The 24,443-nt window shown below is 60.9% G+C and overlaps 2 protein-coding genes across 2 annotated transcripts; both read left to right on the top strand.

Moving 5' to 3' along the window:
* Positions 1 to 9,846: 9,846 nt before the first annotated feature.
* On the top strand, positions 9,847 to 13,817 carry GAL3ST2 (galactose-3-O-sulfotransferase 2; the record flags this gene model as incomplete). Its single annotated transcript, XM_079709936.1, is given in 9 exon segments — positions 9,847 to 9,965; positions 10,778 to 10,809; positions 10,812 to 10,858; positions 11,604 to 11,682; positions 12,017 to 12,264; positions 12,960 to 13,427; positions 13,431 to 13,475; positions 13,477 to 13,603; positions 13,606 to 13,817. Coding segments are annotated over 9 exon segments (1,377 nt in total).
* Positions 13,818 to 14,194: 377 nt separating this feature from the next.
* On the top strand, positions 14,195 to 22,675 carry NEU4 (neuraminidase 4; the record flags this gene model as incomplete). The annotated part of the gene is given in 17 exon segments (XM_079709935.1): positions 14,195 to 14,267; positions 17,078 to 17,235; positions 18,750 to 18,913; positions 19,874 to 19,942; positions 20,177 to 20,384; positions 20,388 to 20,438; positions 20,514 to 20,599; positions 20,601 to 20,667; positions 20,669 to 20,768; positions 21,713 to 21,789; positions 21,793 to 21,804; positions 21,808 to 21,847; positions 21,850 to 22,187; positions 22,189 to 22,210; positions 22,213 to 22,317; positions 22,320 to 22,450; positions 22,454 to 22,675. Coding segments are annotated over 17 exon segments (1,923 nt in total).
* Positions 22,676 to 24,443: the final 1,768 nt, after the last annotated feature.

The following is a 24,443-nucleotide window of genomic DNA, read 5'->3' as shown; positions in this document are numbered from 1 at the left end:
CTGTCCGGGGCAGGGGTGGGGCGGGAGGAGGACGTGCCCAGACTGAGGAAGGCAGAGGCCCAAAGGCTGTGAGGTCGCACTCTCCCCCTGCTGGCCTCCTGGTCCGGCACCTCTCGAGGGCCAAGCCGGATCTGCCCCAGGGCTGCTCTCCGAGCCAGAGAAGCTTCCCAAGAGCCACACGGCAAGAACTTTGCCCGTTGTCTCGTGTTTTCCCAGCTAATGGGCCCCTGGCACTTTCTGGGAGCAGCCCCCTGGAGAGAGGGGCCCAGGACACCAGCCTCGCATTCACCTCTGTGGCAAAGGCAGTGACCACCAGCCCGGCCCGGGTTGCCCCTGGTGGCACACCCTGCAGGGGTCCAGAGGGCAGGGCTGTGGCCCCGCCAGCTTCATGTCACCCCAGCAAGGCTGGGAGGGGTGGTGGGCACAGGAAGCTACCTCTGTGGCATCTTGGGGGCTCAGTTGGGAGCTCGGGGGAGACCAGGGTGACAGTGCCTGCCAGTCCCCTCCTCCTGCTGCCCCCCAGACGTCGAGAGGACGTGTCAGCAGACTGTTCACGCCTCTGCTGCCGGACAGGCGGCTCCTTCCCTGGGCAGCTCCAGGCTCTTCGAGTCCTGAGTCTGGACGTTGGCACCTGCGGGGCCAGTTGTGTGGCCCCCACACCCCACAGCCCATCGAAGCCCAGGATGCACCGGCATCTGGAGGGCTTTGTAGTCCCCTGAGGTCAGTGGCCACACAATGCTGTCCCCATGGGGGGGTGGTGACTGCAGAAGGGGCTGAACCTGCTCCCCCAAGAAGAGGGCATGTCCAGGCACGTGGGGTGGGGGACAGGGAAGGAAGGTGCTGCACCAGGGCGAGTGTGGGGTGGGTAGGGGCAGGGGGTCCCAAGGAAACTGGCCAGAGAGGTTGGGAGACAGAATCTCGGCTGCCGTGTGGCAGAACTGCCGATGGCCTGCACGTTTCCTGCCCTGGACTTGGACGCCTGGGCCTGGGGCAGCCACTTATCAGAGGACAAGGGGACTCCTTGGCCTGAGCCTGAGGTGACAGAGGCAAGATGGCACCCGATTGATGTGGAAGAGTGGACATGTTTCCATGGTGACCTGGGTGGAAGAAACATGGAGCATCACTGTCCAGGACACACTTGAATCTCTGTGAGTCCATCTAGTCAAGTCTCCCAGCAGCCTCATTGCATCCCACGCTCTCAGATACTCTCTCGTCTGTTCTGTTCTACTCCGTATTTAATCTAGTCTATGCTTATTCTTTTCTGTTCTGTATCTATCCCACCCCATCCCGTTCTACTCTATATCTATTCTATTCTATATCTATCCTATGCTATTCTTTCCATTCTATTTTGTTCTAGTCTACTCTATTCTTTAAGAGTGTTGGCTACAAACTCTAGTGCTGATGGTGTGACCCGCTGAATTGACTTCAAGGCAAATGTGGTGCAGCCCAGAGTTGAGAAAACACCACCCAGGCTGTACAGCATGAAGCAGTGGTGTTTCGGGAAGGATTTGGAGGTCCCCGTGGGGTGGCGGGGACACGGGCCACCCTGGGTTTTCCTTGTGTCAGCAACCTCGTAACGAACCACCAGAGACCCGGCCGTGCAAGGTGATGCTGAGCTATTTCTCAGGGTCAGTGTCTCGGCTGGCGCACCCCCAGCGGCGGCGTCCAGCTGGACGGCGGTGGGACTGGAAGGCCCTGGGCAGCCGCTTGCTCACCGGTTCTCAACTGGGGCACCTCGGTTTCCTCCCACGGAAAGTGGCACAACAGCTTCCCTGGGGGGCCGTCTCAGGACGGTGTTTTGGGGGAGCAGAAGTGGAAGCTGCGATTCTTACTACCAGCCTCAGAACCCTACAACATCACTTCCCGTCAAAACACGGCCCAGTCATTCCCGATTCAAAGGGAGGGTGGCGGGTGGGGAGTGGGTGTGGGTCCAGGCGTCTGTGGCCACGTTTCTCCTCTGTCACACCCTGCAGGCAGTGACAAAGTGACTTTCTTTTCTTTTTTTTGGAAGGAGCCCCTGGGTGGAGGGTGGCCCACACTCCCTCTCTCTATTATTTGGGGGATGTTGAGTTTGGACATCCGGGCCACTGTCCCTGATTCTTTTTGGTTTGGCCTTTATATGATTGGCTCTGTGCTCTGGACTCATTGGCCCATGGCCTCCACTCTCCCTGATCACACTGTCCCTAGCCCCAAGGAGACCTTAGGTCACCCTGTGCCAGGCCTCGTGCTGACGCGTCTGTGGGGGACCAGGGGCCGGCAACTCCCTGCTCTTCTCCAATGGCTGAGCCAGGGAGGGGCCTGGTTTCCCAAGGATACATCCTTTCTGGCCAAGCGCTCTTCTGCGAGGGGGGAGCCCTGGGTAACTGTTTTTTCTTATCCTCGGCCTCTGCTGCATCTACCCCTCAGCTTGTCCTCATGCCTTGTAGTGCACTTGGGGCTCCACAAGGACCAGCTGAAGGGACAATGGACGGACGAACCAGCAGTGACCACTGTGCGGGGGCGCGGTTTTATCTGACCACTTTGGATCCTACTCAGGAGCCCTGGCTTGGGGCCCTAGATCAGCCGGAGGAGAAAAAGCCAGAGGACAGATGGAAGGCTTTGTAAGTTTGACCTCGTATGTGTGTGAGAGGGAGGGCTAGCTCTTTTCAGCCCATACCTGCTTCCCTCAGGCTGTGGGACCACCGAGAGAGAGAGAGAGAGAGAGAGAGAGAGAGAGAGAGAGAGAGAGAGAGAGGCAGGTGACCAGGTGTAGCCCGGGGCCTCCAGATCCTTCTGCCTGTGGTGCTGGATTTTGTCGGGGTACTGTGTTTCTAGATTCTGGCTAAAATTGGCTGACCACAGAATGGCAGTCAGACCTCCAGTTCTATGTTGTTCTAGAGAACTTCCCTGAGTTGGAAATGGGATGTCCCTGTCCTAAGACTGTTTATTACCCATAATTTTAGATCTTTTATTGGTTCTTACTCAGATGCCCAGGAATTCTCTCTGAAGAGCCTGGAAACGGCCCCACCTGGGGGCACTCAGCGGTCAGCCAGCTGCTCGCCTGGGCCTGGGCCTTGGGGGCTGGGGGCCCCGAGCTCCTCCCACCGGCCCCCACTGGAACGGGAGCAGCGCCCCGTCCTGCAGACCCCATCGGCCCCTGGTCCCTCTGCTGCAGGGTTGGCTGGTGCGACTTTTGGGGCCCGCACTCTGTGACCTTAATAGCAAAGCCTGACCGAGGGGTGTCGGCCACCTGGCAACCCCAGGAACCCAGCCCTGTCCCTGAGGAGGGCAGCCAGAACCCCCATGCTTGGGTTCCAAACGCAGGAAGTTTGAGGCTCTTTGGAGTTTATCCACTGAGTGATGCAGGCCAACCCTGAAGAAAAGGGAGCTTCACCGAGAACCCTTTGTTTGAACAGCCAGGTCCTTGGGGATGGTAGGAAGCCTTTTTAGCCAACAGCCCTCAAAGCAATGTTACATGGTTTATAATTTTCAGCTATATTTAATTATTTTTTCACAATTATTGGCTTTCCAAAGTTTTTTAGCAGTTGAACTCTTTAAAAATATTTCCAATTATTTTTTAATTTTTAAAAACAGCTTTATCGACATGTGATTCACATACCAATTTCCCCAAAGCTGTGCAGCCGCTGGGCTGGCCCAAAGGAACGGACGCCTGTGAGTAGCCCCTGGGGGTGAGGCAGACGCGGGAGGCCTGGCTCCCCGGGGACTCCATCCCTCGGCTGGGAAGAACACCCCACCCCTTTGCAGCCCTGGGTAAGTGGCTCCCAGTGCATCAGCCCTGCTGGGCTGACCACCCGGTCCATCCAACACCCAAGACCCTTCTGACCCCGCAGGCGATGGGACCAGAGGGTCTTTTGCAAAGGAAAAGCCTCTCTTTAAAAACGAGGGATTTATCTGAAGACGTCCTTGTTCTTGGGCAGCTGTGGAGAGCTTGTTGCCTTAAGGTCAAAGGGCTTATTGTAAATGTTAAAGCAGAACTTCCGAAGAGATGGTCAGTGTGTGCCGGAATTCCGTCAGCTCCTCTGAAGGGGCCGGCAAATGTGCAGTGTTTGCGGAAGGGAGTTTTATGTGTCAGAACAAAGTCAGGACTGGGTGAGACTGAAGGGCAAAGCCAGGCAGGTTAACGTCCCATCCACCAGGGGTTAAACTCTAACTCTCCTGGGCTGTAAAACCACGGTGGCGGTCGGCACTCGGGCTCCAGGTGTGACAAGCCGTCTTCCCTGGGAGGGTCTCAGGAGCTCAGCAGAAGTGGCTCAACTGTAGCGCGGGAACCAGTGACCCCGTGACCAGGGTGTGGCCTTCGAGGAGTTGTACCCCTTTGGGGTTTGGGAAAGCCTGTCCCTTCTACCTCGGTGCAGACGACCGGCCCCGGAACTGGCACCAGCTCCTGTTCTGGCTGCAGTGTCTCGCTGTGCCTCGCTGCTGCCCCCGCCTGCAGCCCACAGGCCGGCCGGCTACTCGGGCCGATGCAGGGCCCCTGGCCCACCCGGCCCCACCCCGGTGTAAGCCTATCGGTGAACCGCCGTCCACTGTAGCCTTACCTACGCTTGTTAAGGCTCCACCTTTTGGCTCCTGGGGGTCTCTCTGAGGTGGGTCCCAAGCTCTCTGTCATGAGGACTCTCGAAGGCAGGTGGGGGTGGGAGACACAGGTGTAGTAGGAGCTAAAATTGGTGGAGAGAGGGGACAGCATGTGCCCCAAACGGCTCGACCTTGAGGCTGTGTTTATGACGTGAGGAAGCGATGGCGGGGGCTCGAATTCCCCCAGCCTGTGCCTGAGACCCCGCTGCCGTGGGAGACAGGGTCCCTGAAAAGCTGCAGTGTGGTGTTGGAGCGGACGTGTGGGTGTGGACCCCAGGGAGTTCCCCGCTCTGTCCACTGAGGGGCCCAGAAACTGCGAGCTTCCCAGAGCAGCCAGCACCGCCGGCCCCCAGACTGTGGTCCCCAAAGCCCATTTCCTACCAGTGAGACCCAGGCCCTCTTGGCGATGGGGCCGGTCCCAGGTTGGGCCGGCAAGTGTACAGGACGGGCCCGGAGCACCCTGTCACACCAGCCCTGGGAACGCTAGGATTCGGCCACAAGAGGCATGTAAAGTGGCTGGAAGTGACTGGATACAACGTACCTTTAAAAAAAGTTTCTTCTGCTCTAGTGATAAGCACCAAGAAAAGGAATGTGAATTAACATTCATTTACAATGGCAACAAAACCCAGAAGATTGCAGTAAACACGCGAGGCATGGGACCTAGGTAACGAAAACGACAAAATCCTGTTGAGAGCTCCGAAGACAGACCCTGGACGCACAGACCCGGCGCTTCCCGCGGGAGGGGAACATTGTGACCGAGTCCGGCTCTGCAGATCCGTACCAGCACCCGCTCTGCTCCCGTCCCGGGGCCAGCACCCAGGAGACGGCGGTGCCACTCGGTCCTGCCTGGCTCTCCTGCCGGACGTGTCTCAGATCTCAACCGCTGCTGGACCTTCGGCCTGGAGTCCTGGCCCCCAGGTGATTTCCCTGCCCCGCCCCGTACGAAAGGCCGCCAGCTCATCGCTCCCTCTGTTTATTCCCCGGAGGGGCCGGCAGCGGGGAACGCTGTGAGCGGGGACAGTGTGGCCGCTGTTTAACTCGGCCTGGGCCACAGGCCTCTTCGCTGTGTCCTAGCGTGTGGGGACTCCATGGGGCAGAGCATGCTGCTGTCAAGATCAGGGAACATGGGGTGACTATGGAATAAATCCCTGGACACATCTTTGCTGGGCAAAGGCTCTGAGGTCCCAAAAGGCAGTACCAATCAGAGCAGCAGCCCCAGGAGGGACAGCCTGGCCACACCATGACCGTGTGTTGACATCTTTGACCAATTTATTCTGATCGATGGGGTGAGGTGGGGATCCGGCACAGGGGCCCGTTTGTGGTGACCCCCTGTTCCCCTCCCTGGAAAGCCCCACTTTATCATCGCCCTCCGCGCACTCCGGGTCTCCTCTGGGACTTTCTACACCTCCTAGAACCCGTGTTCCCTGACATTGTTTAGAATTTTCCTGCTATTACTGTATGATTTGCTTCCATCTGAACTTTAAATTTTTTTTTTTTTTTTGGCTGCGTTGGGTCTGTTGCTGCACACGGGCTTTCTCTAGTTGTGGCGAGCGGAGGCTACTCTTCGTTGCGGCGTCCAGACTTCTCATTGTGGTGGCTTCTCTTGTTGCAAAGCATAGGCTCTAGGCACGTGGGCTTCAGTAGTTGCAGCACGCAGGCTCAGTAGTTGCAGCATGCGGGCTCAGTAGTTGTGGCTTGCGGGTTCTAGAGGTCAGGCTCAGTAGTTGCGGCACGTGGGCTCAGTAGTTGTGGCTCACTGGCTGTAGAGTGCAGGCTCAGTAGTTGTGGCGCACGGGCTTTGTTGCTCCGCGGCATGTGGGATCTTCCTGGAACCAGGGATCGAACCCGTGTGCCCTGCATTGGCAGGCGGATTCTTAACCACTGTGCCACCAGGGAAGTCCCCCTTCTGAACTTTAGAATTGACTTCTTAGTTAAAAATTCTCTTTGGGGGATTATGTTAAACTTCGAGACTGTTTTGTGCAGAGGTCTGGCCATCTCCTTCCCCCAGAGCAGAGGAGTAGTGGCCGCAGCTGTGGGCGGTGGGACTTATGCCTCACTTGGGGCCAGGGGGCCAGGAGGCCAGGGGGGTTCCACAGGGCAGCACATGAACAGCCATTTCTGGCCTAGCAGTGCAGGCCAGTGTGAATCCATGTCTGAGTTTCAGTTTCAGGAGGGTTAAGAGTGGTTCATATGGACTTCCGTGGTGGCGCAGTGGTTGAGAGTCCGCCTGCCAATGCAGGGGACAGGGGTTCGATCCCTGGTCCGGGAAGATCCCACATGCTGCAGCGCAACTAAGCCTGGGCACCACAACTACTGAGCCTGAGCTCTGGATCCTGCAAGCCACAACTACTGAGCCTGCGTGCTGCAACTACTGAGCCGCGTGCTGCAACTACTAAAGCCCGCCTGCCTAGAGCCTGTGCTTTGCAACAAGAGAAGCCACCACAATGAGAGGCCCACGCACCATGGCGAAGAGTAGCCCCGCTTGTCACAACTAGAGAAAGCCTGTGCGCAGCAACGAAGACCCAACGCAGTCAAAAATAAAATCAATAAATTACTTAATTAAATAAAATGAAAAGAGATAATTCTATTTAAAAAAAAAGAGTGGTTCATATAAGGCCTGGGTCTGGTCTCCCTGCTGTCCTAGTGTCACCCCCACCCCCAATGGAGCTGCCATGCTTTGCCCTTTCCTTCCAGGCTTCTTCTCCCTCGTGTTTCCCCCTGGTTAGAATTCCTCTTCCTCTATTTGCCTGTAACACTCCTATGTACCCCGTAAAGCCCTATGTAGAAGCCCCAGTCCAATCAGGAAGCTCATCCCTGGGTCTGCTCCAGGTGTCAAGCTCTTTGAGAGCAGGTATGTCATCTGGTCCCTTCACACCTGTGACTTGCCCCCTCCTGCACTGAGAGGCCATGGCCTGTGTGGCACGACCTGCCTCGTCCCCTCTAGCCCCTGCCATGCCCTCCATCCCCTGCCCCCCACCCCTCAGAGGCCTTCCTGGTACCAGCTGCCCCTCCACGTTGCTGGAGCCCGAGGGACAGCCTGCCCTGCCGGGCACAGGCTGCGTGGAGACTCAGGCCCCAGAGTTAGGTTCCAGGAGGACTCCGCTCTTGTCCTTCTTTTCCTTCTCCTTCTTCAGACTGGGGAAGTCTGAAGCTCACCCTCTGACCTCAGATCAGCCTGAGGAGAGGCCCAGGGAGTTGGCTCTGACTCATAAGCAGGAAGCATGTGGATGAGGAAGGTGTTGGAAAGGCTGTGAAAGGAAAGGCTGTGAAACTTGGGACCGACCTGCGAAAGGCAGTTGTGAAATATTCCCAGGTGTCTGGGAACAGGTGATAGGCACCTGCCAACCTGGTGACGGGTGCCTGGGCTGGGCGGCTTCTCCCAGGATCACTCCTCTCAGGAGCTCCGAAGCCAAGGTTCACGCTGTTATTGGCAAAGTCAAGGTGAGCACACGCAGGTCTGCACAGGCACCTCCCGTCTGCAGGAGGTCAGGATGCTGAGCTGTCCGCGTCACCCGGGTGGTGGGATGGTCGGGCCGAGCGCCAGGCGTGACGGGGGCCAGAAGCTCAGAAGAGGCTGCAGCCCCTAGGCCTAGAGACAGGCCCTGTCTCCCCGGCTTGCTCCTGTCTGCAGGAGGGAAAGGAGTGGTGAGGCGTGACGGGGGAGGTGCTGTCCCGGCGAAGTGAGGGGTCCTGGTGGCCCTCTACCCAGCAGCCACCCAACGTCCCGCTCGCTGGAAAATCAGGGCCAAAACACTCGATGCAAATGGAGGCCGCAGCCGCTGAGGAGACCCCAAAGACGGTGGCTTTGCCAACTCTCCACTGAGGCCGTGCTAGGGTGGGGCAGTGCCGTGCGGTAGCTCTGTGTCCAGGGCCGCCTGTCGTGAATTCCGTATGCAGACATCTGGAAGGTGTCTGCAGCCTGAACATCTGGGCTAAGCAGGCCTGACTTGCGGGTTGTTCTTGCTGCTGGCTGGGACACCGGGGTCCTGGGCCACAAGCCAGGCCATGTGCGAGAAGGCCACTTGTATTTCCTTCAGAGATGTGTCTGCCTCCAGGGCAAGCCCAGCTAGGCCCAGGCTACAGCCCACTGTTCCCATAGAGCTACACAACTATAGCTGAGGCTGACACCCATCACCTTCTCCCTTCCCCCCGCCCCACCCCCAACCACCACAGAGGCTGTAAACACTAAATAATGCTTTTCCTTGCAGTTGGAGGTGACCATGTGACCGAATTTGGGCCAACAAGATGGAAGTGGAGGTTTGCTAGAGGCTTCTAAAAGGGCTTTGGTTCCTTATCATGGCTGGTCCTGTCCCTTCTCCCTTCTTGCTGATCCAAATGTTGATGTGATGTCTGGAGCTTGGCAGCCATCTTGTGACTATGAGGCCACATGTGTGGAGAGAGAGATGTCAATATCCTCAGCGTGGTGCGGCTGAGTCTGCCAGAACCAGTGGCTTCCCTCCCAAACTTCTAGATTGGTGAGGAAAGTCCACCATCGTTTTCTGATTCTTGTGGCCGAGGCTCCAACTGACATGGGTTTTTATGCTGATGTGCAAACGCGTGTCCTGGCCCCAGCAACTCCTTGAGCTCCAGACTCCCTTTCTAGTCACTGCCTGGCATCTGCACTGGGTGTCTCAGAACATTTCACACTCAACAGATTTGCACCCCCCACATCAAAACCTGTCCCCGCCCCATGGTTTCCCTTCCCCCTGCATCCTATGCCAGCTCAAACCAGGAGGTCCGCGGTGGGGGGAGGGGACGCGTGCTTGGCTTCACTCACTTACTCAGCAAATACGAGCTGAGCACCTTGCACATGCCAGCTGTCCTTCTAGGAACCTAGGAGCTTACACGCTAGTGGGCAGCACAGACCACAAATGGACAGATTCATATGCAACCCCCTCAGGTGGCAGTGAGGCTGAAGGGAGAGACAACGAGGGGTGGGGTGAGCACTGCTGCAGGGAGGTTGGGGAGATCCCCCTGCCCGAGACCGAGCCCAGAGGAGCTGGGGGTGGGTCGTGCAGTAACTGGGAAGAGTGTCCCCTGCTGAGGCCTCGTGAGTACAGAGGCCCTGGGGCTGGATTTTTGAGGAGGCAGGAGGAGGGCAGTGGCTGGTGGGGGGAGGGGCAGGGGGCCTGGGGAGCTGCTGGGAAGACATGCATTTTCCTGGAGGGTTATAGCAGAAGAGCCTTTTCAATTAAGGGGTTTAAACAAGGGCTTGAGCACCTTGGGCTTTTTAATAAAAGGGTCCTTTGGGCTGCTGAGGGGGAGTGGACCATGGGGGGCAGGGACGCAGGTGGGAGTAACCAGGCCCCCAAGGTCTGGGAGCGGTGTGGGTCGAGACAGAAGATGGGGGGCCATGTGGCCAGAGCAGGTGGAAGGAGCCGCTGTACCCTGTGAGTGGGCTGGGTTGGAGGGCAGGGCAGGAGCCGTGGTGTGGGCCTTGGCGGCTGCGATGCCTTTGGACACCCCAGTGGAGACGTGGGGCAAGCCCAGGCTGGGGATGGAAATTTGGGGCGGCCTGCAGGTGGCTGACACAGCCGAGACTGGCTGGGGCTTCCTCTCCCTTTCTCAGTCCAAAGTGGCCCTCGGAGTGGGGAGGGCCAGGGAGGCCCCTCATGGCTGACCCACCGCAGCTTCTTTGTCCACGGGATGGCAGGACATAGGAGGCGGTCACTGCCCAGCTCCGAGGGGGGCGGCCCTTGTCCCAGCCCTGTCTCTTCCCTGACATGGTCACAGCATTTCCCTTGGGTGTTCTGGCCCAGGGACCATGGCCTGCACCCCACGTGCCGAGCTCCTGGCACCCAGGCAGGCCCCCCAAGGCTCCCCTCTGGTGGGCCCCTCCCTCCGTTGATGTGCCACAGCCTCTCAGGGGGCCCTGCTTAGGGTTGGGGGTCCCCGGACCTGCTTTCACCTCTGCCCACCAGCTCACCCTTCTCTGCCCCCCACCCCGGGGAGTGGGTCCCCCTCTTGGCTTCTGCTGGTTTCTGAGCAGTGGATGGTGGGGGACCCGGTGGGGGTGGAGTCGCCCATCCCAGGTTTCACCCCCCACCCCAGGGCCCCCACGGACCAGTGCACAGTAGTAGGTGTTGGATACAAGCTGTTACACGGACAATGGGGAGGTGGAGGGGGTAGGAATGGGGGTGGGCAGTGCTGGCTCCTTCCGGGCCCCTGACCTGGGGGCTGAAGGGCTTCCCCCTGCCCACAGGTGCTTCTGGGCCATCCTCCTCCTCCTGGCCCTACGGTGTTCCTGCTGGCTGGCTTCCTCCACGTGGACGTCGGGCTGCTTGTGCCCTGAGTCCAGAGTTAGGTAGCCTGAGGTCTGGGCACTGCCCCCTCCCAGAGCAGTAGTGGGACCCCAACCTGCCCACCTCTGGGAGGCACCCAGCACTGGCCGTGACGGTGGCAGGCCACGCCTCCCTCAGGGCCTCAGTCTCCCCTCTGTAATGGAGGAGTGGGCCCTTCCTTACGGTCACCCTGTCTCCTGGGGGCCTCCCAGTGTCTCCGATGGGCAGTAAGCTTCCCAGGCCTCTGGGCAGGGCTACGGGAGGGTTGACTCTGGCCCCGGGCTGGGGGTGTCTTGGGCAGAGGGTGACGGCGAGGCAGGGTTGGGGAGGTCAGGACCGCTGTTCCCCCACTTGCTGGTGGTATAACTTCTGTGAAGCCCAAGGTCCACACCGATGGCCACCCAGGCCCAGTGCTTTAGCCTGGCTGCTGGAAGGGCCCTGCAGCCCCAGGCCACCCCCCACCCCTCTGGTTGATGTCCACAGGAGAGGGGGGAGTGCCAAAGCCCCCGGGTATCTTTGCCTACCCCTCAGCTGTCCCCAGGGCTGGCACAAGCCTCTGCATCCTGTCCCCTACCCTCCTGGGTCACTCTTACCAGCCCTGTTTTGGGGCCCTGTGTTGGGGCAGGGAGGGCACCCATTGCTCCAGGCTGGCGTCCACAGCTGGGTGGGTGCCATTGTGGGATCACAGGAGTGGGCACCAGTGTCCACTCCCGCACTGCAGTGAGGTCAGCTGGTCTCGGCATGAAGGGTCAGCCAAGAAACGCCAGCCATGGGGCCTGGGTGGCAGGGCCAGAGCCATGCCGGCGGCCTCGGAGCGAGACAGGAGGTTGGTGGGGCGGGGAGCCAGGGCCTGGGAGCCCAGCCTGCAGTGTGCGGGGCCAGATGGTGCAGCCACTGACGAAGCAACGGTGTCTGTGCCCGTGGTCGTCCAGGGCTGCAGGGCTGGGGTCTCCAGGGTAAGGGGAGCACAGTGATGGGGCTGGGTTGGGGTGTCACCAGTTCAAGGAGTGTGGGCTGGGGGAGCACAGTGACAGGAGAAGGTCTGAGGGCCTCCAGCTTCCGGGGTTGCTGGGTGGAGGTCTCCGGGTGGGGAAGCGCGGGGGCCCCCTGGCCGACAGCGGCTGTGCTCTCCCCCCAGCCTCCTTGGGGGCCAGGATGAGGGGACCCCGTGACCAACGTCATGTTCCTCAAGACGCACAAGACGGCCGGCAGCACCATGCTCAACACCCTCTTACGCTTCGCCGAGACGCACAACCTGGCGGTGGCGGTGGCGCTGCCGGCCGGCGGCCGCTTCTACCTGGGCTACCCCTGGCTCTTCCTGGCGCGCTACGTGGAGGGAGTTGAGCAGGGCAGCCCCGAGCGGCGCTTCAACATCAAGTGCGACCACCTGAGGTTCAACCAGCGGGAGGTGCGGCTGGGAGCTGGGCTCCTGGGGGCGGGGCTCAGTTCCAGGCCCGCGCAGCGTCCTGGCTTTGCGGTGTGACCAGCCGGGACCGGAGAGGCTGACGCCGTGGGGATGTGCGTGTCAGAGACCAGGCCGGAACCTTGCATGGGGTCTGGTGAGGCCCCCCGCGGCCCCCGCGGCCCCCTCCCCGGCTGCCAGTCGCCTGCGGCGGGCACCTCACGGTCTGCTGCCCTCTCCCTCTTCCTCTCCCGCCTCCTCCTGGTTCCCTAACCCGCCAGCTCTTCCCACCCCAGGCCCTTTGCACGAGCCCTTTGGTGGGGAGGCTCTTCACAGCTCCTTCTCTGGGTCATTCGGGTCTCAGCTTAGAGGTCACCTCCTCCTGGGGTCTTCTCTGACCTCCCTCCGAAAGGCTTAGCAGGGGTGAGGGGGAAGGGTGGGGGGGAGGGGCCTGGCTCGGTTTTAGGTGTTTTAGGGTCACTCCGGATGCTGGTGGAGAGTTGCGGTCAGGGGAGCCAGGAGGCCTGGACTGGATGCAGGGAGGCCGGGTCGGGGAGGCGATGGGGCGGAGCGCAGGGGGCAGGTTCAGGTGTGCTGCGGGGTGGGGAGCGGGGGAGGAGACACCACCTGCCTCTGGGGCGGAGGGCCGCTGCGAAGGCGTCCGGAGAGTCACCAGCCCTTCCCATTCTGTCACCGAACAGGTGCAGAAAGTCATGCCCAGCGACACCTACTTTTCCATCCTCAGAAACCCTGTCTTCCAGCTGGAGTCCTCCTTCATCTACTACAAGGGCTACATCCCCGCCTTTAAGGGCATTGCCAGCCTAGAAGACTTCCTGGCGTCGTCGCGGACCTACTACAACCCGAGCCTGGGCTTGCGCCACGCCTACGCCCGGAACAGCATGTGGTTCGACCTTGCCTTTGACCACGACGTGCCGCCTGAGGAGGGCTACGTGCACGCGCGCCTGGCTGACGTGGAGCGGCGCTTCCAGCTGGTGCTCATCGCTGAGCACTTCGACGAGTCCACGGTGCTGCCGAGGCGCCTGCTGCCCTGGCGGCTGGACGACGTGGTCGCCTGCAGGCTCAATTTGCGCAGCCCGCACAGCGTCGCCAGCCTGACGACCTCGGGCCAGGAGCACACTAAGCGCTGGCGCGCCCTGGACTGGCGCCTCTAACAGCACTTCGACTGCACCTTCTGGGCCCGGCTGCGCGCAGAGCTGGGCCCGGCTGCGCGCAGAGCTGGGCCCGGGGCGGCTGCGCTCCGAGGAGCAGCGGCTGCGGGGGCGGTGGCGCGGGCTGGCGGCCCTGTGCTTGCAGGATGGCGTGCCCAAGGGCAAGTCGCAGGTCACCAGCTGTGCCCCTACCAATCCGGCAGGGCCGACATCCTGGGCTACAACCTCAGGCTGGGCCTGGACAACCAAATGCTGCACATGTGTCAGAGGATGGTCATGCCCGAGCTCCAGTATGTGGCTCGCCTGTACACTCTGCAGTTCCCCGACAAGCCCCCCAAGAACATCCATGTCCTGGAGGCCTGGAGTGATGGCGCCGGAGACTCTGTCTAGCCTCTCTCCTGTCATCCCTGGGAGGCCCTGGGCGCCGCCTCAGGCTCGGGGGTTGTCCTGGGGCATTGGGGGGACCCAGGCCCTGCCAGACCACCAGTCCTCAGGGTGAAGACGCCTGTGAAGAGACCACCCTTGATCCATCCTCTTGGAGGCGACCTCTTTGGTGAGGATCCCAAATATAGGACACTGGGCACACCTGGACTCATGGTGTGAGCCTATCCATTAAACAGAAAAGTCTTACCAGGTAGGAAAGTGAGGGATATTTAATTACGTGTCAGCACACTGTCCATCAGAAGAACAGGAGTCCAGGGAATCTGGAGGGCTTGGGTCGCTGAGGAGCTCAGAGGGGCTCCCCTCAGTTTGCCGGCCATGGGGACATGGCTCTGGTCACTGGTTCAACACCCACAGGCAGTGCTTTGAAGATGGACCTGGGGAACTGGGTCTGGAAGGGTCTGGAATGCCCAGCTTCCCATCTTTGGCTGTAGGAGGCTTATTTCCAACCGAAGAACGGTTTTTGATTGAGAAATGTTAGAAATGCTTATGAGACAAATGGTTTAGCCCAAACACAGGTCAATGCTGCAGCTCTGTGTTGGGATAGCCCCCCTCCATGAATGTCCAGCGAAGGAGACTGCTGGAGACTGCTGGAGAGCTTGGATGGGCCAGCAACCCTTGGTTGCTCTGGAGACCACACGGGATGCAATCCCAGAGGAGGGCGCTTCCAGGCACCCCTCTTTGTGGCCGTGCGGAGACAGTGAGGATGCCCTGCTTGGCAGAATGTGATCCCTGGCTGCTTGGGGGTCCAGTGGTTAGAGTGGGGTGCACACACCCAGCACCATGTGCCCTATGCCCTGAGAAAAGTGGGGCGCCTGGAGCACCCAAGCAACAGAGCCACTCTCTCACACTCAGCTGAGAGGCTTAGCCTGGCCTCCACCTGGTGCTGGGGTCCCCTTCCTTCCATGTGGGGCCCTCAGTCCTGAAGACCCTGGCACCTGCTCAGGTGTTCCTGCATCCGGCCATGTGCACACTTTTCAGGGGAATCAGCATTTCAAAGAAAAGGGGGACTCCCACCCACAGAACAGGCAGCAGCTCCCTTAGACATAATTTAATGGAGGGACTTTTTTTTTAAATAAATTATTTTATTTTTATTTTATTTTTGGCTGCTTTGGGTCTTCGTTGCTGCCCGTGGGCTTTCTCTAGTTGCGGCGAGCCGGGGCTACTCTTCATTGCGGTGTGCGGGCTTCTCATTGCAGTGGTTTCTCCTGTTGCAGAGCACGGGCTCTAGGCGTGCAGGCTTCAGTAGTTGTGGCGCAGGGGCTCTAGAGTGCAGGCTCAGGAGTTGTGGCGCACGGGCTTAGTTGCTCCGAGGCACGTGGGATCTCCCCGGACCAGGGCTCGGACCCGTGTCCCCTACATTGGCAGGTGGATTCTTAACCACTGCGCCACGGAAGCCCCTAATGGAGGCACTTTAAGAAGAATGAATTTTCAGTAAGATTAGAGGACATATTACAGCATACTTGAGAATAAAAGAGAATATTTGGAAACAGAAAAAATGACTTCTGAAAAAATGGAATAGAGACCGTGAAGGATAGATGGACACTGCAGAGCCAGGGTCAGCCAGGAGAACCTCTGGAGGCTCCTCCATCCTCCACCCAGAGGAAAATGCAAAGAAGGAAATTCCAAGGGAGAGTGGAGACGGGGAATCAGATCTAGGATGAGCCAACCTGATAGGAGTCTGGGAAGGAGAGTAAGGGCCATAGATGAGAACCTAAGCAAAGAATGGGGAAAATGACCCCAATTTAAAGAAAGACTCAAAGCAAATCACTGCCTTGAGCATCAGGCAGCTCTGCTAACCCCCAAAGAAAACAAGACCCCCCACTCAGCCGACAGGGGCAAGCGAGTGAGTCCAGGATAAGCAGAAAGCACTGCTGCTGCTTAATACAGAGAGCAGGCTGTCTCAAGGGAGTGGGTGTCAGGCCATCACCGCTGCCAACAGTGCTGGGACCGTGGATGTGGGCCTGTGCTCAGTGGCACAGTAACCAAGAACATGAAATGACCATAGAAATTCAATGGCGGTTACTCTTGCCTTTGAGGTTGGCAGGAATGTAAACTGGCACTGTCTTTTTGGAGGGAAAATTGGGGGTATTTATCACAACGTAAAGTGTACATGGTTTGTAACAGAGAACTTCAGAAACAATCTGTCTGGGTGTCCATCCAAAACAAACTCAGTTGTTTAAAACGCTAAGTCCCACACAACAAATAAAGCTGGGAGTGCAGAGTCTGTGAATCTCCTCTCTGGAGGGGGGCATCTCCAGGCCTTGTGATGCTGGGGTCAAGGTTGGTGAGCAGGGCTGTGGGTGACTGGGATGGGGTGTGCTTGTCCCAGCCAGCGGTGCCCATGGGAGTTGGGGAAGCCGGGGAGACAGACCGTCTGATTTTTCAAGAGAAGCTGGAAATACAGGTTTTTATATGAAATCTCTAGGTTTAAAAAAGCTGGCATCTAACTAAAACATGAAAACCCCTGAGAGAGGGAACAAGGCGTGTGTGTGTGGGCTGCCTCCTTCTGTGGCCCCCGGGCACCTTGGTTAGACAGCCCTGCTCTGGCTGGGGGGCTTCGAACAGGTGATGCGGGGACTTGGAGGCCTGGTTTGGATGGGGCTTTAGAGGCCGGAGGCTGTGTGAGCTGTTCCTTCACACTGTCTTCCCCTTTCCATTCACGGCAGACCCCTGGGCTTTTATGTGGGCACGGGCTGCTGGCTGGAGACGTCCTGGGGCCCCTGGAGGGGGCAGAAGTGATGTGTGCCACATCTGGGCCACCTCCGTAGAGTGGGTGCCACAGTGCCACCACCACCCCGCCCCTCCTTGCCCTGCCGGTGCCCGGCTCTAGAGTGTGGCCACGGCGTGGGGAGGAGATGGTGGCCCAGACACAGGGGTAGGATGTGGGGCCCATGAGGGCCAAAGGGGCTGGCATCTTGGGGGCCGAGGGAACGGCAGGCAGGCACCCAAGTCGTGGTGTGAAGGAACACAGAGAGCTCACTTGGCTTCTCGTGGGAGGCATCTCTGGGGGCAGCTGACGCCAGTGTTCCCCACGGAGGTCAGCTGTGGCCCCTGGTGGCGGCCCGCCCCCAGCACAACCTTGTTGGAGGGTGAGGGCCCAGGGTGGAGCCAGTTGACCAGCAGAGAGGAGCCCTGTGGAGCGCCGGACACCGCCCCCTCCTGGCTGCACTTTTTCACCCCCTACCCCTCTCTGTGCTGCACCACAGTCGCACGGCTGGCGGGACGGTCCTGGATCCTGACACAGCCCTGGGGCATGGCCAGCTCCCAGCTCCCGGCCACAGAGTGGGCCCTTGTCTCTGCCTGTGAGTGGGTCGGAGAGGCAAGCACTCCTGCAGCTGCCCCGCAGCCAGCTCTGCAGGGTCCGGTGAGTCCCTCCCTGCTCACCTATATCCCCGGCCCTCTCTTTGGCCTGAGGGCAATGGGCTTGTGGATAGAGGCCCCTCAGCCAGAGTTGCCACATGGGCCCCCCGCAATGGGACGACTTCCTGCAGGGCCTCGGGGTAGATTTAAAGGATGGGGTAGATGTAGGCTGGGTGTCGGGGCCCCGCTCCAGCGAGCATGAGCACTTGGGCCCATAGGTGACGCTTCACCAGGCAGAAGTGTCTGAATTGAGTCCTTGCCCTGGACAGGGCACAGGATACCCGGGTTAGGCTGGAGACCCATCCTGAGGTGACACAGCCAAGTCTGCCCATCTTGTGTGCAAAGGGCCTGTGCCCTTCGTATGCATGTGTTTCATAGCCCTGCAGGCTGAGTGTGCCCAGCGCCAGCAGGCCCACGCGACAAACGTGCTGGCTCAGAGGGTGTGGAGCAGGTGACCTGGGCTGGCTCGTACTCCAGGGGAGAGCCCAGACAGGACCGGCTGCAGGAGTTCGGGGCAGGCCCCTGCTGCGGCAGAATGACCCCCAGTAACTTGCCTGGGTCCAGGGCCAGGGAACCAGACTGTCTTGGAGGTCCCATCTCCTCTCCAGGCCTCGGTTCCCCTTCTGTGTTGCATCACCCCTGGGGAGGGCCCCGCTGGGGAGGGTAGATGGGCTTGGAGACTTATGGGTGCTGGCTCCCCTGAACGCTGGGTTACGGCCATCCTGGTCGAGCCAAACCCCTGGGACCTGCTGCAATGGCCAAGCTGGGCAGGGCCAGCAGCCTGGGAGGCCTGTTCTTCCTCTTAGATTGAGGGCCCCCCCGAGACTCTGGGGCTCTGCAGAAACCCAGGGCCCGGCCCGGGCGCAGGCGCTCTTAGTGCCCGGCAGGCCTGTCCCACTCTGTGCAGTGAGCAGACAGCCCAGCTAGCTGCTGGAGCCTCCATCCCTGCTGCTCCGTCTCACAGTGGGGGCTGGACCTGAGCCCCCTTCTTCTGCTGGCACCAGCTGCTGGCGGTCCTGGGCCCTGCAGAGCAAGCCAAATGCAGAGAATGTCCCATTTGTGTCCATTCAGCCTGGAGGGACATGTGGCACCTGCACCTGCTTCCTGCTTGGGCACAATTGCCCTTTTGATGCAGAGCCGGGGTGGGGGCCCAGGGCTTCCAGGACACGGGAAGCTGCTCTCAGAGGCCCCAGAGACGTGGTGGGGTGGGCGGACCTGGCGTTGGGCAGGGGTCTGCTGGGCTCAGGGGGCAGCGTGGTGGGGCTAGTGCACTGCCCCAGGGAGCCTTCCAGGAGCAGGCGGTCCTGGGCAGAGGTGAATATGTCTGTCTGTTTTGGGGACCTCAGGCATGGAGGTGTATGTGTGCATTCATTCCCGTCACCCCACTCTCTCCATCCCGACTGTGTCCTTGGATGTGCGCCGGCCTCGCTGTACAGGGACTCCCCTCCCCCCACACCCTGTCTGGTTACCGCTGCGTCTAGCCCTCAGCTGCTCAGACACCTCCGGTTCCTGTCGCAGCCCCTGGACCCCACTGCGCTGCGGGGAGCAGACTCACTGCCCTCCCTGGGTGGGGGCTTGGCCAGCCCACCTTTGTGCGAATCAGAACGGGACCCCCGGCAGGGGGCCGTCGGATTGCAGGCCGTGTGTGCCCCCAATGCACCCACACCTGAGGCCCCGCCCTTGTGAGCCTCCCTCAGGTGACCCCACCCCAGAAAGGCCGCCCAGGCCACGCTCCATCACCCCTGCGGGAACCTGGGCCTGTGGGCGAGGGGCTGGGCGACCGGCCAAGGTTTAGGGAGCCAGGCTTCGTGGGGCCTGGGCCGTGGCCTTCATGGTGGCTGAACCCTGCGATGCTCCCTCCTGCTGGGGCACTCCTGGTGCCTGGCTCGTGGTCTCCCCCGCCCCTCCCCTCTTGGCTCTCAGCTCTGAGAAGCCCACCCAGCCTCCATGCCCTGCCCCCAGCCTGGCTTCTCTCCTGTGTGTGCTCCCGCTTCTGGGGGGCTCCGTCGTGGAGGGCGCTCATCTTCCTCCCGTCACTGTGTGGGAGCCGCTGCTTTTCAAGTTCAAACCCCTGCCCCCTACTGCAGACTAAACCCCCCGCCCCACACTGGGTTCCTTTCTGCCTGGAAGGGGCAGGGGCAGGACGGCAGGGTGGTGACCTCTCTGGCCTCCTTGGGGTCCCCCTTGTTGCCCCCCTGGCTTGTACCGCCCCTAGCTCTCTTGGGGTACACGTGTGAGCTATTTGGGGTACCCCATAGGTAGGGTGGCTCTGCTGGACTTCCCCACACCCCCCAGCCTTGCTCAGGAGCCCGGGGGGGCAGGGTGGTGGGTCACCTACCTCGCAAATGTCCCACTGGGGCCTGGAGTTCAGGACCCTTATCTGCAGGAGAGTTGCTGGGCCCCCCTTGGGTCAGCAGGCAACCCTCTATATGTCTCCTGGCCACCCCCAGGACCCCAGGTCTGAGAGGGTGATGGCAGCGGAAGCCTGGCGTCTGCGTGCAGCACATGTGAGCCTGTCTTCCTCTGTATCTCCCAAGTTTCCGTGTTTCGTGTCTTTCTGTGTCCTTTTCTGCGTGTCTGTTTGCACGGCTCCTGTGGTTGTGGGGCCCCTGCTTGGGGACACTGAACCCCTCCTTGTCCAGTGCCTTGGGGTCCCCCGGCAGCCTCCTGCTGGGCAGGCTCTGTGATGACCTCAAGTCCCCAGCACGTGGGTGCGCAGGGTCGAGGGGCTCTGGCCAGGCTACCCCGCTCCTGTCACAACCAATTCCCCCTCCGTGGGCCATGCTGAGAGGAGAAAGGCGCGGATTCCAGACATTTGGGGTGCAATAGCCGTTGGGGAGGGACCACCCTGGATGGGGGTGAGGGGCCCTGGGACAGGGCGGTCTCCAGGTGGGCACAGGAAGGCGGGCTGGGCCGGGGCAGGGGCAGGGCGCCTGCACCCGCAGAAAACCCTCGCCCACCCGGAGGGACCCCGCTGACTCTGGGGTCCTGGGCCCGCCCGCAGAGCATGGGGCCCCGCGTGTCCCCGCACGGACCATGCGCTTCCAGGGCGAGACGGCCGGCCTGACGTACCGCATGCCCTCACTGCTGCCCGTGCCCCCCGGGCCCATCCTGCTGGCCTTTGCGGAGCAGCGGCTGAGCCCCGACAACGCCTAAGCCCACTGCCTGATGCAGAGGACCGGCACGCTGGCTGGGGGCTCCGTGCGGGTGAGCCCGGGGTGGGCGGCGGGGGCCGCGCCGCGCGGAAGGACTGGGGACTGAGGCTCGGCCCCCTCCCCGCAGTGGGGCGCCGCGCGCGTGCTGGGGACAGCGGTCCTGGACGAGCACCGCTCCAGGAACCCCTGCCCGGTGCACGTCGCGCGCATGGCCAGTCTTACTCTTCATCGCCGTGCGCGGGCACACCCGCGAGGCCGCGCAGATCGCTGCGGGCGAGCGAGAACGCCGCGCGCCTCTTCGGCGCGACCAGCCGGGACGCGGGGCGCAGCTGGGGTGGCGCACAGGGCCTCACGGCGGAGGCGGTGGGCGGCGCCGAACAGGGTAGGTGGGCGCCTGCTCTGCAGGGCGCGGGGGTAGGGGGGGAAGGGGGGTCCGAGCAGGGAGGGGGTCGCGCGGGGCGGGGAATGGGATTCTGCACCGCGGGGGGGTCTGCACCCTGGCGGCGGAGGGGGGCCTGGCTGGAGCTCCCGCCTCACCCCGCACCCAGCCTAAGCGCCACCGACGCCGTTTGGTGGGCCGCCCCCGTCCTGTCCCCGGAAGCCCTCAGTCCCGCGCCCAGCAGGCTCTGTCATCTTCCCGAGCCTGTCTCTGACTGAGCGCTGTGGTCCCTTCTGGCCCCAAACCCCCGGTGGGTCACCTCTTTTACCCCTTCCTCTTCTTCCTTCTCACCCCTCCCCTGGGGCCCAGCCTAGGGTTGCAGCCAGGTAGGTCGGCTTGACACCAAAGCTTTCCCTCTGCTCTCACTGCCCCTTCCCCAAGGGCCTGACCACCCACTGCCCTCGGGGCCACTCTGACCCTGGCATGTGGAAGCTGACGCAGGGGTCACCTAGACCCTGGCAGGTAGGAGCTAAACAGAGGGGTGGGGCAGGCTCTGAGACCCAGACAGGACACAGAGGATCTAAAGAGCTGTCTGCTGGTGTGGACCCCACCCCAGGGGACTCGAGCCCATTGCCAGGAGGGGCTGCCCAGACCCTCCGGCCCTCAGCTGCCCCTCTGCCTAGGCAGCGCGCACACCTGGGGGCTCGCCTCCCGCTCACCCGCTGAGAACCTGGCCCAGCGGCCTGCCTGGGCTCGTGGCCCCTGCTAATGACCCAGGAGGCTTGTACAGCCTGGGGGTGGCCCGAAGGAGTGGACGGTGGGGGCACAGTGAGCCGATGGCTGCCTCTGAGCTGTCCCCTAACCCAGGCACTGGCCCCCATCCTCCCCGTCCCCCAGGGTGGTGGTGCTGCCTGACCGTGGGGACCAGCAGCCCCTCCTCCCTGCAGACTGGGCCACGTTTGCCGTCGGCTCCAGCCATGGCGTCCGGCTGTGCTCGGGCTGCCTGCTGGTGCCGGCCTACACGTAACGCATGGACCGGTGAGAGTGCTTCGGTGAGACCTGCGGGACCGGTCCCCACTCCTTTGCCGCACCTGGCACCACGGGGGCCTCGTGCCCAACCTGCGCTCGGGCGAGGGCCAGTTGGCGGTGGTGGACAGCGGGCAGACCGGTGGCATCCTCTACGGCAATGCCTGGAGCCCTCTGGGCAGCCACGTGCAGGTGCTCAGTGTAGACGAGGGCGCCTCCTTCCTGCCTGGGGAGCTGGTACTCACCCTGGCCGGGGCCGCCGGGGGCTGCCAGGGCAGCATTGTGGGCTTTCCGGCCCCGCCCTCCAGCAGGCTGGAGGATGAGGGGTGCTGCATGGGTAGCAGGAACCCCCTCCACACTCCACACCTCTGCCCTGGGCCCCAGGAACCCCCAGAGGAAGGAGGGCGCTGGAGACACCCGAGGGGGCGGGGTCTGTGTGGGACGGAGGGATGTGGGGATGGCTCCGGTGAGCCTGGCCCAGGGCCTGGGCTTGGGGGGAATAGGGGGGCCCGGACCCCCGAGCTCCCGGTCCCCCCTCGGCCTTGTCTCAGAGCCCCACGTGGCTGCTGTATTCCCACCCGGTGGGGCGCAGGGCACAGATGCACACGGGCATCCGCCTGAGCCGGTCCCCCCTGGACCCCCACAGCTGCCCGGAGCCCTAGGCGATCCACGAGGGCCCCAGTGGCTACTCTGACCTGGTGTCCATCAGGCCTACCCCCGAGAGAGCCCTGACCTTCGCCTGTCTGTACGAGAGTGGGACCGCGTTCTCCTACGAGGAGATCTTCTGCATGTTCTCCCTGCAGGAGGTCCTGGGGAACGTTGGGGCGGGCACTGGGCATCCCAGCCTTGGGGACAAGCCTCCGGGGCACTGCCAGCCCTCCTGATGGGCCTCTGGCCAGGCCTGGCCCCGGGTGCCCAGGAGGAGCGGGGAGGGGAGCAGGGGCGGAGGATGCTGGGAGGTGGCGGGGTGGGGGCGTCGGCGTGACCCCAGGCCTGGACGGGGCTCCAGCCTGGAGAGGCGCCTTTGCTCCTTGGCTTCTCCATGGAGGTTCGTGAGGGTGAGTGTTTGTGTGGGACCTCGTTGAATTTTACAGAAGCTCAGTTATAACAGTCTCCAAGCAGGGCTGGTGTTTGGGAAGGAGGTGTGCAGCCGGAAGGGAGGGTGGCCTGGATGGCCCAGGGTGGACGGGCGGCTGGCCCTGCATGGCCCACCCCGCCCCCTTCCAAGGCCGACAGCAGGGGCTGGGGGGTGTGGCGGGGGGAGGGTGGCGCCAGGATCCTTAGCTTAGCCCGCGGTGCTTGGTCGCCTGTACCATTTTCCTCTTTCCTCTTGCTCTGCGGGCTTTTTTCTGGCTTATGAACAAGAAATAAAGGGATCCTGTGTGTCTGTCCAGGGGTGTCCCTCCTCAGTTCTTTCCACGTCTAAGCCTGGGGAGGGTCCCCAGTGCTCTAGCCATGTCACTGTGGGGTCTGCCCCCCTTAGCTAGACTCTCCAGTGCTGGAGGCTGCCAGCCGTGGGGCAGGAGGACAGGCAAAGCCGTCTCTGTGTGGCAGCCCCAGATCTGCCTGGTCTCTGCTCTGCCGGCCGGAGGGGCTGGTGGGGAGCGGGGGCAGCTGCCCCTCCCTGGATGGGTCACCTCCCAGGACCGGCCCTCTGTGCCCTCGTGGAAGCACCTTTTTATTTCCTCTTCTTTGTAACATCTTTCTGGTTATAAAAATAAAATGCGTTCATTATAGAAAATTTGGGAAATGTATAAAACTATAAAGAAAAAAGTGACCCACACAGATCCTTCTGCCCACCACAACTATGATTATCTTTTTGGCATTTCTTTCTGATTCCTTGAAGAAATTCTTTTTTTTTTTTTTATTAGTTTCTGCTTTATAACAAAGTGAATCAGTCATACATATACATCTGTTCCCATATCTCTTCCCTCTTGCGTCTCCCTCCCTCCCACCCTCCCTATCCCACCCCTCCAGGTGGTCACAAAGCATGGAGCTGATCTCCCTGTGCTATGCGGCTGCTTCCCACTATCTATCTACCTTACGTGTGGTAGTGTATATATGTCCATGCCTCTCTCTCGCTTTGTCACAGCTTACCTTTCCCCCTCCCCATATCCTCAAGTCCATTCTCAAGTAGGTTTTGTGTCTTTATTGGAATATTACTCAGCCATAAAAAGAAACGAAATTGAGCTATTTGTAATGAGGTGGATAGACCTAGAGTCTGTCACACAGAGTGAAGTAAGTCAGAAAAAGAAAGACAAATACCGTATGCTGACACATATATATGGAATTTACGGGAAAAAAATGTCATGAAGAACCTAGGGGTAAGACAGGAAGAAATTCTTTTTAAAAATATATGGCTGGGCTTCCCTGGTGGCGCAGTGGTTGAGAGTCCGCCTGCTGATGCAGGGGACGCGGGTTCGAGCCCCGGTCCGGGAAGAACCCACATGCCGCGGAGTGGCTGGGCCCGTGAGCCATGGCCGCTGAGCCTGCGCGTCCGGAGCCTGTGCTCCACAATGGGAGAGGCCACAACAGTGAGAGGCCCGCGTACTGCAAAAAAATATATATATGGCTTCATTTTAGCACGTTATCACCCTCCCCACCAGCTCTGTTTACGGGCCCTGATGCTCCATGATGAGGACCCTGCAGGGC

The sequence above is a fragment of the Hyperoodon ampullatus genome, assembly GCF_949752795.1.
Source record: "Hyperoodon ampullatus genome assembly, chromosome: 8".
Classification (NCBI taxonomy): Eukaryota; Metazoa; Chordata; class Mammalia; order Artiodactyla; family Ziphiidae; genus Hyperoodon; species Hyperoodon ampullatus.
Note: the sequence above shows the minus strand (reverse complement) of the source record. Positions and strands in the feature narration are given on the sequence as shown.